Source organism: Manis javanica, chromosome 2, assembly GCF_040802235.1.
Source record: "Manis javanica isolate MJ-LG chromosome 2, MJ_LKY, whole genome shotgun sequence".
NCBI lineage: Eukaryota > Metazoa > Chordata > Mammalia > Pholidota > Manidae > Manis > Manis javanica.
The window spans coordinates 115822248-115837086 of NC_133157.1; the positions used below are offsets into that span (position 1 = coordinate 115822248).

The 14839-nt window shown below is 44.6% G+C and overlaps 1 protein-coding gene across 1 annotated transcript in view; it reads right to left on the bottom strand.

The window, feature by feature from the left end:
* Window positions 1–7194: 7194 nt before the first annotated feature.
* LOC140845606 (protein TASOR 2-like) overlaps window positions 7195–14839 on the bottom strand; it is a 47607-nt gene continuing 39962 nt past the window's right edge. The window contains 12 exon segments of the mRNA XM_073220204.1: window positions 7195–7529; window positions 9974–10194; window positions 10197–11224; window positions 11226–11343; window positions 11346–11918; window positions 11921–12197; window positions 12199–12780; window positions 12782–13075; window positions 13077–13267; window positions 13270–13444; window positions 13446–13555; window positions 13558–13780. Coding sequence (XP_073076305.1) covers window positions 7254–7529; window positions 9974–10194; window positions 10197–11224; window positions 11226–11343; window positions 11346–11918; window positions 11921–12197; window positions 12199–12780; window positions 12782–13075; window positions 13077–13267; window positions 13270–13444; window positions 13446–13555; window positions 13558–13780 — 4068 coding nt within the window. The 3' untranslated portion in view covers window positions 7195–7253.

Genomic DNA, 14839 nt, shown 5'->3' on the forward strand with positions numbered 1-14839 from the left:
TATCCCTCCCTTCCTATCCGCAGTCCCTTTCCCTTTGGAAACTGTTAGTCCATTCTTGGGTTCTGTCATTCTGCTGCTGTTTTGTTCCTTCAGTTTTTCTTTGTTCTTATACTCCACATATGAGTGAAATCATTTGGTACTTGTCTTTCCCTGCATGGCTTATTTCACTGAGCATAATAACATCTAGCTCCATCCATGTTGTTGCAAATGGTAGGATTTCTTTTCTTAGGGCTGAATAATATTCCATTGTGTATATGTACCACCTCTTCTTTACCCATTCATCTACTCATGGACACTTAGCCAACCTATTGTAAATAGTGCTGTGATAAACATAGGGGTGAATCTGTCTTTTTCAAACGTGGCTGCTGCATTCTTAGGGTAAATTCCTAGAAGTGGAAGAATTCTCTTCTTTTTTAAGGCTGAGTAATAGTTTCTTTCTCTGTCTCTATGTCTGTGTGTGTATGTGTGTATGTGTATATATAAAAACATTTTCTTCATCCATTTGTCTGTCAGTGGACACACACAGAAGTTCCTTCCATGTCTTGACTCTTGTGAATAATGTTGCAATGCACATGGGATGCAAAGACCTCTTTGCATACTGATTTTACTTACTTTGGGTATATATCCATAGCAGAAATTGCTAGATCATATAGTAGCTCTATTTTTAATTTTTTAAGAATCTACTACACTTTTTTTTTTCTTTCTTTTTTTTCTTTTGCCACACTGTTTTTCTAATAGCTATACCATGCCAGTTAACTTTTTGTATCTTACTTTTTTTCCCTCGTAGGAATGTGTCGAGCTTGTTGTACTTCGTAGAATTCCACATTTTCCCTCTTAGCATCATGCACATAATAAACATCAGTTCCTATTTGTGGAAAGAATGGTATTTTACTCTATTAGACCTAGAGATTTACATCAAATGGTGAGCACTGGGTGGAAAAGTAGAAACCCTGAGCTTCTCCCCCAGAGCTCTAGATGTATCTCCTGGTCCTTATGAGTGACTGCTGCTCAGTCTTTTCTCCTATTGTCTGTGTGTTTGGTATGCAAAATGTTTCTTTGTTAAATGCATACAAAAAGTGACAAAGACCAAGGCTCTGAAATTTTACCTTTAAACCAATTTCCAGATATTTATCTTATATTAATATAGTCCAACATTTGTACACACAGCCATTACCATAGTTCTTTAGTGTGTGCAGTTGCCATCTCCTATATCTGGCCTTTGGGGTTACCTGGCAGCTACATTTCCATCAGTAACTATGAAAAACAATTTGTGTGTGTGGATAAAGTGAAGAATCCTATGGCCAGGTTTCTCACCTGCCCCCGGTTGGCTAGCTCACTACACATGTGTGGGCAATACATGGTTATTGAGTCTATATAAAAAGCCCAGCCCCGTGCTCTGCGCAACATGGTATTGCTGCAACGCTGCCGGTTAGCAGAGACGAGGGTGGGGGTGGTGGTACTACTGAGGACAAGAGACTGAGATGGCTGCATGGGTATAGACAGGCCCAGAGGCACAAACTAGCTTGCTGCATGCAGACTCACTCTGAGTGGATGGGATTCTAGTGATTGACCTGCCACTGTGAAAATAAAGTTGGGTATAACCCTTTCACCCCAAGAACATTCTACTGTAATTTCTTTGGTCACATGGAATCCATAGTGAACTTGCCCAAGGCTGAAACTCATTGGCAAGACACTAATTTGAGACAGTTTTCAGGTCAGGGACAGACAGGCAGCATCCAGGTAAGGGCAGCAGATTTCCTGAGGTGCAGATGGAGCTGAGTGTCCAGGGAGACCGACACAGTCAGAGTTGGCCCAGAAGACAGAGTAAAGGCAACACCGAGAGATACTCCAGAGGTCTGAAGGTTGTGGAAAGACCACTTAAGGGTCCTTCATTTCTGCAGAATATTAGTCATCAAATGGGTGTGAAGAAACAGCTGAAGGCCAAGAAAACAGCCACTTTAAAGGATGAGAGAGAATAACACTCAGCTGGCAGGGACCAAGATTAATGCCTGTTCCCACCAGCCAGCCAGAAGCACCTTTAAGTCTGTGATTCATGGGGCATCAGGTAGGGTGCCCTGAAGAGCCATGCCTCACTGGTGGGAAATAATCATCCCTAGACTAAAAGCTGTTTGAATCCTGCCTAAGGCACCTTAAAAGCAAGACTCAAAAGCATCGAAGTGTACCCCAGTGATTAACTGCATCCCAAAACAAAGCCCCAGAACGTTTACAGGAATAGGAAACAATCCAGCAACCAACCAGGTAAAATTACAATCCATCAAGGTCATCCGTCATGCAAATAAGCAAGAAAATATGACTCAGAATGTGTACGAGTCAATCCATCGAAACTGAAGGAGAACTGACACAGATGTTAGAATTAGCAGGCAAGTACAGTAAAAGGGTAATGATGACTTTATTCCATTTATTTAAAAAGCAGAGGAAAGACTGTACATGTTAAGTAGAGATCCAAATCACACTTTTATACATGAAACTACGATGTCTCGGATTAAAAATACACTGGATGGCATTAATTACAGCTTAGATATTACCGAAGAAAAGATTAAACTTGAAGACATAGCAATAGAAACCACCCAAAATAAACAGAGAAAAACACTTAAAAATACTAAGATTGGTAAGCTATAAGAGAACTTCAAAAGAAACCTTTCAAAATTAAATGCAGAGGGAAAAAAGACTGAAAAACAAAAGCACAGCACAAGGTAATGGGTTCAATAACACTAATCCTTAGGGAAATGTAGTGCAATCAGCACTACAATAATGCATTACCTTCAGCAAAAAAGAAAGAGAAAAAAGAAAATAACAAGTGTTGGCAAAGATGTGGAGAAACTGGAACCCTTGAGCCCTATTGGAGGGAATGCGAAATGCTGCAGCCGCTATGGAAAACAGTATGGTGGTTCCTCAAATATCTAAAATAGAATTACCCAATTATTCAGCAATTCTACTTCTGGGTATGTACCCAAAAGAGCTGAAAGCAGGGTCTTGAAGAGATTGCTATAGCAGCATTATCCATCATAACTTAAATGTGGAAAAAACCTAAGTGTCCACCAACAAATAAACAGATAAGCAAGGTGTGGTCCATATAAACAATGGGATATTATTTATTCTTAAAAAGGAAGGAAATTCTGTAATATGTTACAACATAGAGGAACCTTGACATTATGCTAATGAAATAAGCCAGCCACAAAAAAACACAAATACCATGCGATTCCCTTACATGAGGTCCCTAAAGGATTAGCCTACCTTGGAAATCTATAAGAGAGAAACCTCCCCATCTGTAACTCATAAAACCCTTGCCATCAGAAACATGTACAAATCCTCAATCTCAAAATGAGCTGGATCTCCTTCCCCAAATCATTGACATGATTTGAAAAAAGCCAGGGAACCTTCCTCCTTGTCAGGCTGTGGTGCAACGTTAGGAGAGGTGACCGCAGCTATTACAGGGCACCTCTGGAAAACTAACAGGTGGGAAAGGGAAACTTCAGAGGAATATTCAAAAACTGGTAAAACAGCTCCTCTGATATGGATCTCTGCAAAAGTTATAAAGTGTTTTTTAAAATAATTTTTTGGTAAATTGGGAAATACCAGCAGATTGACCACTTGCAGAACTCGTCTTGGCAGACTGGCTTCCGAAGTGGCTTTCAGAGAAGTGAGTTTCCCTGGAGTGACCTCAAGCCAAGTTGGCTCCTGACACTGCTCACACACTGTCCAGTTCTCAGTGTCCTACGTTGAGGCCAGGCCACATTGGGACCCGGGGGGAATGTAACCTCAAAGGTCTGCAAGGAGTTGTGAGTCAACACGGAAGCCATCTCTCTATCTCCTGAAGAGGGTCAGGGGCAAGGAGGACTTCGTGACAACTCAGGGCTGCTGGCTTCCAGAAGACATTCCACCCTGTGGGTCCCGACCAACAGGCCCCCCAGGAGAGGTAGCCCAGCAACCTCCACCTGAAACCAGCCCCACACGTGACAGGAGGCACCACTGGAGCAGCAGCATCCTGAGCCCTCAAAGTCCATTCCAGGCCCTCTCTCCTCCCAGAGCCAAAGTGAGTCATTTTCTCTCCCAGACCCTCAGACTCATTTTTTGTTCTCCTGGGCCAATAAGTAGAGAACTTTCTGTGGCTTTCTTCTTGCCCTGTGGCCTCGGGAAGGACTCTTCAGTGATAGCCTCAAATGGCCCACCTCTAATAGCAGCCAGAACACCTGCCTCCCTGGGCTGTTCATGCCTACATTTCTCTGGCCCTCCGTGAGCTCTAATGGTCCACATATTGCATGCATAATTTTAAGTCTAACATATTTTAGACATACGAAGATATGGAGAATCAAATAGCTAGATCTGTGCAGCTCTTCAACAGATTAAGAAACCCGTTATGAAGGTGTCGGTTGAGAGCATCTTGTCCCTCCCCAATCCCTTCCTATCCTCCAGAGGAGACATCAGTCCTAAACTTGGAGTTTACTCTTCCCATTTATGAGCCACATATTTTTCCAGAGTCACCAAAAAAAAAAAAAGTATTTTTATAAAGAAAAGAAAATTGATTTTACACTCCACAGACAGGAGCAGTGGCTCTCAGACATTTGGGCCTCATGGGACAGTTAGCTGTCAAAATCAATTTAGGGCACTGGTAGGACTGTCCATTTTTCAGAGTAAGAACATGAAAAAAGGAAACCCAGAAAACTATCATCTGCCATCACAGTAGCTTCATGAAAGAAACGCCATTTGTCATAGAAAATATAGTAAGAACATTCTCTCAAAATTTAAAAAAGGGAATACATTTAGATAAAAAGTCTTAGTTTTTCTCATTTCCACACAAAGCCTAGAAAAACTTCATTTTGCGTCACCTCAGCATTTACAACTCACTAATTTAGAAACCCAGACTTCTGTGACCTGTGTCTCTAAGACGTGGGGACCTTCCAGAGGGAAACCCACCATCCTGGATGCAGAGGGAGCGTTTGTCACTCCATGCCCCTCAGATGCCCAACTCGGGGTCTGGTAGTTGCCTGGGTCCATTTTCTTATCTGATCCCACACCTCGCCAGCCCATCCCCATCTCAGCTCAGACCTGTAGGACTCACATGATACCTTCCCTTCTTCTCCAGTGTCCCCAGTACACTGGCCACCACCCAGGACCTCCCCTCAATGTGTCCGGCACTGCTTGTGCTCAGAGACACTTGGCCAGTCCCTGAGGCAGCAGTGTGCAAGGGTCACGGGGGACCAGAGTGACTTGCTGAAATGTCAAAGGGGAGAAAGGTAAGAAAATCCATCCATACAGCAGCCCCACCTCAGTGACCTAGCCCTGCTCCCCCCACTGGGCACAAACCAATGTGCTTTCTCACTCACCCACCACCCATGCTGGGATAAAGGGCAGGGAAGGAGCCGGTATTTTGCAATAACCCCCAGGTAAGCCAGCTCTGCCTCTCCACCCTGAGCTGAGAACCACTGACTTGGCACAAGCTAGTACAAGATACAAAAGCACCATCACCAAAAGCAAAAATATCCCTAAAAGCAAGAAAAACCCATTTCATGAAGGAGGAAGCAGAAGTCCACCATTAAGTGACACCCAGAGCATGGGGCTGGTTACAGACCATGCTGAAAAATGATGTGTTTCTGAATCCTGAGTCCAGGTGTCCCTTCAACTCCCCGGCTGCCCCCATGTCAGTCTGGCACCACTGACGAGTCAGCTTCTTATTCCAAGACCGACTGTTCCCTTACCCAGCCTGGGCCTCCATTTCCAGGGAGCTGCATGGGCCCGTGGAGCAGATGATCTCTCAGAATCAGGACAAGGGAGCCTGGAAACTCAGAGCTGAGACAGGGTGCCTCAAATGGGTCTAATGTTTTACAGGCACACAGCAGTGTCCCAAACTCAATTCAAAGGACAGCTCTGCTTGACCTCAGAATGGGTGGAGCAACCACTGACAGGTCCAGTCTCCTAGCTCCTCCAAGGTGGGGCACGCCCGCCCTCAGTCTGGGGAACAACTTCAGAGCCTCCAGCTCACAGAGGGGCCATGAGGGGCTGCAGCCAAGAAGGTCTGGGCAGCAGTAGGGGGCTGGCTCCTGGGGGCAGCAGGGGAGGAAACCTCTCACAGGTGACCTGCTATGCTCCTCAGCCTGTCCCCCAGGGTCTGGCTGCAGCCCCCACCTCAAGCCAGCCCACCTGCCCCCTCACCCACCATGCACTGCTCCTCATTCCATTCCCCAACTGTCCAGCGAGGCGGCCCCATCTTCAGTGCTCCCACCTCTGTGTGTTTGTTTCAGTCTTTAAGATCCTGTATCTCAAAGGCGAGATGAGTGTGCATGCACTCACATACATACACACACACACACACACACACACACACACACACACACACACACACACTTGTTTTTTAATTAGAGCCTGAAGAACAGTTAGCTATATGCAAGGATGATAAACCTTATTGTTTGTGGCATAGGCAGTGTTCTTGTCCTGTGGTCCAGGATCCGGGCCCTGGTCCTGACTCAGCTGAGGCAGACCCCTGAGCCTCTTCCATCCCCCTTCCAATTCCGATGATCCCACACACTCCTCTGTTACAAGTATCAGAGAAGCAAACTCACGTTGGTTCTCCAACCAGGGCTGAGGAAAAGAGACACTCAAAGGAACCCCAGACACCAGTGTTTGGGGGACCCGTGACCTAACACTCCCCAGTCAAACATTCAAACACCAGTGCACATGCCCCTGGAATTCACATTCCTTTTATTTTGACAACCACATGGCTTTGGGATTCCTCACAGCAACCCTGTGAGGTTGGGAGCACCCCCATTTCCCTGCAGGGTATAGCAGCAGGAACTGGCCTAGGGTTACAGGGCAGAGGGGCTCCCTCCCAAGGAGTGCCAGGGGCTCAGGACCCAGGTTCAAGTGTGGCAAGGCTTTCCCACCAGGTAGGCAATTCCCACCACCCAGAACCTCCCTTCATACCCCACCATAAAAACAGGGGCCCCAAAAAAAGCATGAGAACCAGCAACAGGTGGAAGGAGGTTAGTTTTGGAGGAAAAGACTGAAGGCCGTTTAATGCTCTCCCATTCAACAACACAGCTTACAGAGAGGGCATGGAAACTAGAACAAAGACAACTGGGGCTGGGGGTTGGGGAGACAAATCTGGCAACCATTTTGGAAGAACCTTGGAGAACCAAAAGGATCTTTGACAGGAAAAATAATCAGCTACACAAAAGATAAGATTGCTTAAGTTTGGAAAACTTTAATCATTTTTAAAAGATACAAAATAGGAGCCCTCAACCATCATGGACAGACTTGTTTCTTGACAGTAAATGCTGTGCCCCAGGCACACTGCCCTGCTCGGAAACCTCCGCAGACCCCTTCTGCTTCACTCGCAGCGCTGAGCTCCTGTCACGGCAGACTTGCAGCCAGCAGGGTGGCATCTGAGCAGTGTTCTGTCGGCTTCCCCAACTGAGAACTGCCTGCAAGCCAGCCTCCCAGTGGATCGGCATTCCGCAGAACCCAGTGCTCCTTGAGGCGCTCACAGCAGAGGCACAGGCATCTTCCACGGCCTTTGGGGATTACGGACATGTCAGTGACAGGCACTCTGGCCCTAACACTGGCCTTACGCAAGCATCAACTAAGTGTGTGGAGAGCAGCCACGTGACTCAAGAGCAAAGGCTTCTCAGGTAGCTGTCCACACCTCACGTATGAGATTGGTGTCACTTCATCAAAGAAAAGGTCCTTGGCCTCCCTTGAAGCCGTTTGGCCTATTGCCCTCGAACCAGTGTGGAAGCCCTGCACAATGAAACTAACGACAGCGTGAATCTCACATTTATTTGTGTACTTCTTTATCAGTGTTTTTCCTGTCCCATTAGAATGCAAGGACCAGGTCATAAAGGCCACATTTCTGCTGACCTGCGCATACTGGGGATGGAAAACAGGTACCAAAAAGAGGAGGAGGAAGAGGGCAGGTGTTGTGGGAGGGCTTCCCTCCCTGTGAGAGAGCGGGGCTGTGGGCTGCGCACTGTACCTAGAGTGGAGTTACACATGGGGTGGGGGAGCAAGCCAAGCAGCAGGCACATCTGGCGTCATGGTAGCCACTTTCTGACTGTTGGAGAAGGCAAAGTAGGCTATGACCTGATGGCGAAGGGCTGGAATTGGGGATGTGTGCACCTGCTTGTTTTTTAAACATAAACACAGATAGATACATATGCACGTGTGCACCCATACAGATATACAAACATTTCCTAGCTCTGCTTGCTGGGAGGACCTAGACCAGTGACAGAGAGTGGCACTGAGTTCACCCACTGCCCAGATCTCTATTCCAAGTGCTAGTCTTCTCTGAAAGGACCACGGCTCCCCAGTGAAACACTGCCTTTAAGACTGGGGCCAGGAGGGAGATGTACCTGTGGTACTGTGCTGCACCACAGAGGAAGGAGGCAGCCAAAGAACTCTGGGGACTTGTGGAAAGGACACAGAGCCAGCCGAAAGGGGCATCCCCTAGCTGGGTCTGGTACAATCTGAGCATTAAAATAGTAAAGGATCAGGTGGTAAGTGAGTAAAATAATATGGAACATGGGTTGTCACCGATGTAAGTAAGTAAATGGGAGGGAAGGGAAAGCTCTACCCTACCAGCTAATAAAATGCACAAGGAATGATGGAATTAGAATGTCATCGTTCGGCAATCATCACTGTCATAACTGACTCAGGCAAGAACAACCAATGGATGTTAAATCTGGTGGGTCAAAGTCTGATGAGGAACAGTATATTCACATGTCCTGTTGTACCTTCTTCCCACTTGTGGGTAACTAAACATGCTTACAAATTAACTTTACATTGGAGGAACTTGGCAGAAACAATCTTAACCAAGTGAAAAAGGCTAATAATACACCAGGATTGGGACAAATCAACATAGTGTGCCTCCCAATAGAATGCACCGAGCGAGATCATTCTATCTGGGTATTCTCACCTAAAATGCAGAAATCCCAAGGAAGTCACAGATGAACACAAACTGAAGGAAATCCTCTCAAATAATTAGCTTACAGTCTTCAAAACTGGCAAGGTCACAAATGATAAGAAATGACAGAAGAACCATCCCAAACTGATGGGAACTGAGAGACAATGGAAAGGACAAGCCAGGAGAATATGTGAAACGCAGAAAGACGGTGGTGCCTGGAACCTGATGAGCACCCTGCCTGCGTGCTCAGTCCTGGCTTCAGGAAAGCTAGCTCACAGGGCTGTGGCCATACAGAAGTGCCCCTTCCCCCTCAGGTAAGACACACATCACCACCTTGGCACAGTAGCCTCAGTCTCATAGCCTGAAGGTGACATGTTTTAAGGGGTGGTGGGATGCCATGAATACCACCATTTTCAAATGGCTCAGGAAAGTGAACAGTGGGGGTATATGGGCAAAGGGTGCCATTTCTGCAGCCTTTATATAAACCTGAAATTCTATCTTAAAAGTGCAAAGAGAGAGAGAATGCTGTCTTTCCCCAAAATAGAGGATAAAATAAGGAAGCTAATGAAGAAATGAAGACAGATTCTGACTCCCACCAAATTAGAATTTTACCATGGTTAAATCATTTATATATAACACTGTGTTCTCACCAGAACATCAGTGATCCTAATATTCAAATTAAAAAGTACATCCCAAACCAAAAGAGGCCCCTCTCAACTGTCCATACTAATGGGGGAACACAGGTAATAAATTTTTAAAAATCTGAATTTTACCTTTGGAAGGCTTTGTTCACATTTGAGTAAGAGTTTGTCTACACTGGTAACTTCATGAAAATTAGTCACCATAGTAACTCTGGAACACCATACACATCTTCAGATATAGTACAAATATAGCATAATATTTTGTATGCAGATAAAGACAGCTGTGAAATTCAAATGCCACTTGGTATCATGATTCTTTCTGAGGCCAAAAATGCCACAGTTATTACTTCTAAAGTAAACTAAAATTAGATGGCAATCAAAAGAATATGAAGTATAAGAAAATACGGCACTTTACCTTTGTTCTTACTAAGAATGACTTGTCTTCTGTCTCCACGAGGTAGAACAGGAAGGTCCGTTTACAAGCCTCTCTGACCACACTCTTCAGCTTGGCATGCAGACTGGTGCACAAGTCTGTAATCATGTCTTTATAGGAGGCTGGCCTTCTTGGCAAAGATGAATACATCTCTTGAGGCGTGGCTTCTCCAGAAAACATACTGGACTCTTTATCTTGGAAATGACTTGGCTGCGATTCATTACCACCTTATTAAGTTCAGCATATTTGCTGTGAATAAGTGAAATATTGCTCTGGGATTCTTTCAAAGGGCTCTTATATTTCACCTTGGGGAGACAGAATGAAACAGCCTGATTTCTTTCAGAATTTGAAAGATGCTGTGTACTGTGACCACACCTCTCTTTCCAAAAGGAAGGATTGTCCAAATTGCTGGATGTGAGGTCTCTCATGTGCTGACCCTGCTGTCCAGCATCTGAGTGTGTGACTGTTACTATAAGGGGACTCCAGTTCCGGGATGCAGGATGTAGAACAGGGGTCTCAGGTGGTTTTGTTAAAGGAAAAGCTCCAGCAGTGATCTGGAGGGGCGACTCTTCTGGAAAGACGTTACTGGAAAAGTCAGAATGCTGAGAATCTCCTCTCTTCACCATTTGTTTTAGTTTATGTGCAAAATGCAGATATTCCAGATCTAAAGTACTCTGGGTGAGGTTATCTGCCACCTGACAAGTATTTGTCCAGAACCTGAGCAACTCATACTTTGCAGTGAAACTGGAGTGCCTCCTCGAGCTGTGCAATGTTCTCGTGGTATCTTTGAGCTCTTTAGTTACTGTGAAGTTAGCGTAAGTCCTGTGGATGCCATGGAGATCTCGGATTTGGATGTAACATGGCACACATTAATCTTCTTTCTTTAATCCAATTGACCAGTTTCTGGGAGGAAGGCTTGTCTCTAACCCTGGAACTTGATTTGAGCAGCCCCAATCCTTGTTATCATTAGTGGTTAGGCTTGGAAAAGAGTCATAAGCATCTTCTGAAGCATCTTCTTTTTTCTTGGTGCGAATACATTGCAAAGTACAGGGGTTATCCTCGTCCACTTTGGGATTTCTGCGGTCACTGCAAGGGTCTTGATCAGAGTCTCCAGAAAGTGGTTCATAATGAATGTCAGGATTCACACTGACATCCATGTCTCCACTCAGGACTTCTGAGTGCTCCTTGGTCCTGAGCTGCTCACCAGTGCTTTTATTTCCCATCTGCTCTAAAAATTCCACAAACAAGAGAGGAACGAGGCCAGGGAACAAAAGGAGCAAGAGGCTCCATACTGGTATTGTCACTGGTGACTGCTGTATGTAGATAAGAATCAGCAGCTACACACATGGAAAAAGCCCACCATTTAACAGATTTATTGTGCCACATGGTGACAGATCCTGCAGCATTGTTTCTTGTTCCCCTTTTGGAGATGCAGTGTTTGACTGAGAGCCAGCACCTCCCAGATCTCTGTGTTTTTCATGTAACTCAGCTTTAGTTTCACTGTTCTTAAGCAAACTGCCCACTCTGCCTACTGGTATTTCCTGTGTTTGGAACCCTAGCTCTATGTTTATGGGTCTTGTAAAATGGGCTAACGGAGTGCTACCTGAGGACCAATCAAGTCTGGGGGTCTCTGAACACAAGTGTGCCTGTAGAACATCTGCTCCATCAACAGAGTCAAAGCTCAAGGACTGAGTTTGCATGTAACTGCCTTCATTTGTTTTCAAATCACTGCAAAGGAGTCTTTTCTTAATACTTTTAGGGCTAGTCTCCTGTTCGAAGGACACATTCTCTATATCATCTGGGACAGTTGTGGAACTAAATGTGTCAGCCACAGACTTATTTTCAATAATCTTTCTAGGACTCGATGGAGGCTCACTGGTCGCCAAGACAAGATGATTTAAGACCAAGTTTCTATTTTCTACACTGACTGCAGTGGATTTCCTGATGTTACCCATTTCTCTAGAGAAGGCCTGAACTCATGTGTGGAACTGGCTGCCAAGGCAGGCTGGTCGAACTCTCTATCACAGCATGGTGCCTTGTCTGAGGGGAAGAAGCCCTCGTCACACTCACTGGGGATAATGTCCTCAGTTACCTTACTAGGAGGGGTTGAGCATCTATCTTCCCTTCCATGATGACGATTCAGTATGAGAGGCATTTCAGCACAAAGTTGCATTTGCTGAATCCAAGGTAAGTGACCTTGGCCCCCCCCCCGGGTGGGGAGGACCCACAAAAGAATTATCTTCTTCTGTTATGGCCAAATCTCCTGCCTCTATCTGGGAGAATTTGTCCCAATTCTAATACTGTGTATCAGGAAGTTTTAAGCAAAATGGAGACACAGCCTGAGATGGTACTTGGCGTACTTCAACTGGTACCTGGGGGTCAGGACTAGAAGCTGGTGGCACTTCTTCAATTAAGGAGCCAAAGGGAAAATCTGAGGTAACATTAACTTCCTCTGTAATCTGAAGGGCAGAAGTGTCTTTAGAAAGTACTAGAGTAACAGTTTGTAAGTTACCACTTTCTCTCTCATTTTCTACTGCTTTCTCTGACACTGTAGGATGCACTGATGTATAACTAGTGGAATTCCCTTCTCTGTTTGCTCTTAAAGTCACCTCTTCTGACTCAATTATTTCTTCAGTCATTTCCTGAAGTTCTAAGTTTAAAAGTGGGGCCTCCTGATGTTGCTCTATTTCACCTGCTGGCATTTCTTCCCTGGGACTTGTCAGTGGTGATATTGTGAGAGTTAGATTGATGTCCGAATCTTCCTCTGACAGCTATAAAGCTGACCTCCTCTGTGTTCAAACACAGGCTGGTTTGTTTGCTAAATGAACTGCATGATTCAAAATTCCTCTTTTCACTGCTGAGGCCAACCTCATCCTTGAGTTCTGAAGCACCATGGGGTGTAGCACTTATTGGAGGAATGCGAGTAAGTGCGTAGTTTTTTTCCAAGGACACAGAGGCTGATGAGACTACCTCTTCAATTGGTGATGGCTCTGTAACCCCTTCTGGAGATACGCTGAAGAGACTCTGAGTCTGAAGGGAAAATTCCTGAGAAAGTTTCACTTCTTCTAGGGGTGATGAATAACTTAGAACTTTTGCCTAATGACAGTGCCTCATTCACCACTGAATTACCAGATGGCGATGATGAGCCTGGATCAGGAGTCTCCTTCTGTAAGGAACACAATTCCTCAGCAGGGGCCACTCTGCTCACTGAGGAGGAACAAAGGCACTTAGGGTCTTTCTGTCCTGACATCGCTAGAGACGGCATGTCCCTAAGGGTCTTGCCTTTTCAAAAGTGGATCCAGGATGTCAAAGACTCATAGCAGGGGCTACTTGCTTCATCAACTCTGTCGGTATTGGGACATAGGTATTTTTCCCAAAAGTCAGGGTAACTGGATCCAGATTAATCATTACATACCCTGTATCATCCTTTCCTTCGAGGGAAGGCTGGGACTCTGTTGTTTATGAGGCCGCTATGCTGGATTAGGCCTTGTGAAGCACCTGGTTTTGTTTGCATTGTTGCTTGGAAAACACCAACTTTGCTTTCAAGGGTGCTGTACACAGACTCTGACAAATCACTGGCTGACTGCTGATCCCATCATGAGTCTTGGTGAATGTGACTTGTGGGACACCATTGTAAGAAGTCACTCTTGTGCTATCAAGTGGCTCTAAGGCTGTATCTTCACCGGGAAGAGATGGTTCATTAGTTTGGGTACTTCCAATACCAAAAGGCACAAGGCTAGGAGTCTCCAGTTTATCTGATGATTCTTGTTTGGCTTTCCCCCCAATTACCTAAAATAACGAATGTGGAAAAAAAAAATCAAGAGTTATGTAAACTAACATTTACATATGTGAAGAACAGTTATAGCCAAGGGTTGATTTTAGTTTGTTCTTTTGAATCTTCTTATCTATAAGAATATCACAGGGTGGAGATCAAGCAGATCCTTTTGGATAGGCTAAGAATACCTCCCTAAATAATCTGTTTTCTTTAAATATACAAACGATGAAAGCTCCAAAACTCTCTTACTTGCACAGCTTTTTTTTTTTTTTAAATGGACCTTTGGGAAGAAAAGTGGCTAGACCACTGACAATTTAAAGACTTGAAAAAGGAGCCTGTTTGCTAAACAACACTGCTTAAGTCAGAAATGCTACACTGGAGGAAAAGTACTCATTTTTTATTGTTTTTAGTAAGATTAAAAGATGATTTTAAAAGCAAAGTGTAACTTATTTTAAACACCAGCTTTCATTTAGACTATACACACTGTCATCTAGAACTTTCCCATGAGAAAATAGTAAATTAATCACTATTTCTTGTACTCAGAAGACACAGATAAGCAGTTTCCCAGTGTTAATATCCACTCTGGTAAATAAAGGTTCCTCCCCCCTTAGCTATTTTCTTTGCTTATAAGTAGAGATAATCACTTTCTCTCATTATAATGCCTCCTATCAACAGGGCAATAGAAATAGTGCAGTGCAGTCTTCATTAGAGACTAAACCAGAGGGGCTGATTTAACCACTAACAGGAAGGATTCAGTTTCAACGTTAACAAAAACACTCCTGACAATTTTGATAAGATGCTCTGGCATGGTCTCGTCCAGAGCATGGTGAAATGGACTGATCATACAATTAACCACACATCTGTAAGTTCTGGTTGGTTATTATGGGTAGTTATCATGCACGTTTTGGGGCAATCATATTAGAGGTTAGGACCTGTTTTTCAAATCTCATTAAAACATTTCTGTCTTAACCAAAGAAACACACCGACCCAAGGAACTGTCAGGGCAGAACTGAGACTCAGAGTTTTAAGAGGATATGACTGGCCAGACATAAAGCATAGCAAAGTCTTGATGG